Source organism: Sinocyclocheilus grahami, unplaced genomic scaffold, assembly GCF_001515645.1.
Source record: "Sinocyclocheilus grahami isolate Dianchi unplaced genomic scaffold, SAMN03320097.WGS_v1.1 scaffold1178.1, whole genome shotgun sequence".
Taxonomy (NCBI): Eukaryota; Metazoa; Chordata; class Actinopteri; order Cypriniformes; family Cyprinidae; genus Sinocyclocheilus; species Sinocyclocheilus grahami.
In genome coordinates, this window is record NW_015506357.1 from 305663 (window position 1) to 306891 (window position 1229).

The window sequence follows — 1229 nt, forward strand, 5'->3', positions numbered from 1 at the left end:
CTGGCAGAGGGCAAGATCGAAGTGAACAAGAGAAAGCTGCAGGACTGCAAGACACTGAGGAAACTGGACTTTGAAATCCAGAAACTAGAGAGAGAAGTAAGTGATTTCAGTTCACACTGCAACCATGACTGCACAATGTATTAATCATCGTTATTTTTTCTCTCAAAAGCTCCAAGCTGACAAGTGATGACAGCAAAATAAAAAAAATACAAAAACATTGTGGTCTCGTACCGTTTTCATTAATGTCCAGTACACTATATTTGGAACTAGAATTTTGGAAGATAACCACACAGTGTGTGCTACTAATGTCAAACAAAATGCATGCACACATGAAAGAGTGACATACATTATGCTTTATTAAAGGATAGGCGAAATCAAAACAAAATTAACTGAAATAATTTGCTATATATTGTTCTCTGACCAGTCTACCATTTATGTTATCTGGGAAGATGCTGCCATCTTCCCAGATAACATAAATGGTAGACTGGTCAGAGAACAATATATCACAGATCATCTGTAACAATAACATGTGACCTATTAAGGTCATTTAATGCACATAAATAATTTATGTAGCTGACAGTAACCATAAATCATTCTTACCTGAACATTGATACTGTGGAAAGATTTCCTGTTAACATAATCTCCCTCATGTGCCCCTGAGGGCCGTTTGATACGGATATGGGTGCAATCCACTGCACCAATGACATTAGGGAAAGCTGTAAAAAATGAGTTTCCTACTGTGACTGTGCTAATGTAACACTTTTTTGTTGTAATCTGTAATTAGTGTTACCTGCAATCTTGTAGAACTCCTCCTTGATGTGGTGGAATCTTCTGTGGCCAGGGAAGGTGATGAATATGTGCGCAAGTGATTTCAGTGCTAGACTAACATTTCTTATCGTGCGGCAAATAGTGCCTTTATTGAGGTTTTCAGCATCTCCAACAGAATAAAGGAACATGCCACTTGCTAAGAATCGCAGCGCCACACAGACCATCTGTGGGACAGTGAGAGCGTGGCTTCGCACTGTTCTGTGTTGTATCTTTGGACCCAGCAGCCTACACAGATATCGGATGCCATCACCTGAGAATCTGTACCTCTCAGTCAGATATTCGTCTGCAAAGGCCAACGGGTCTGACCTGTCCCGGAAGACTCTTTCATGCCTGAATGCTCGTCTGAGTATTAACACTTCCTCGTCTAGTACATCATCCAACAAAGGGCACGCCATCGCTAA

The 1229-nt window shown here is 40.7% G+C and overlaps 1 protein-coding gene across 1 annotated transcript; it reads right to left on the reverse strand.

Moving 5' to 3' along the window:
• Positions 1 to 511: 511 nt before the first annotated feature.
• LOC107567664 (putative nuclease HARBI1) lies at positions 512 to 1229 on the reverse strand. Its single transcript, XM_016253373.1, has 2 exons — positions 791 to 1229; positions 512 to 716 (listed from the first exon to the last, which is right to left on the reverse strand). Exons 1-2 carry the CDS (start codon positions 1221 to 1223, stop codon positions 544 to 546), a joined length of 606 nt encoding a protein of 201 aa, XP_016108859.1. The 5' UTR covers positions 1224 to 1229; the 3' UTR covers positions 512 to 543.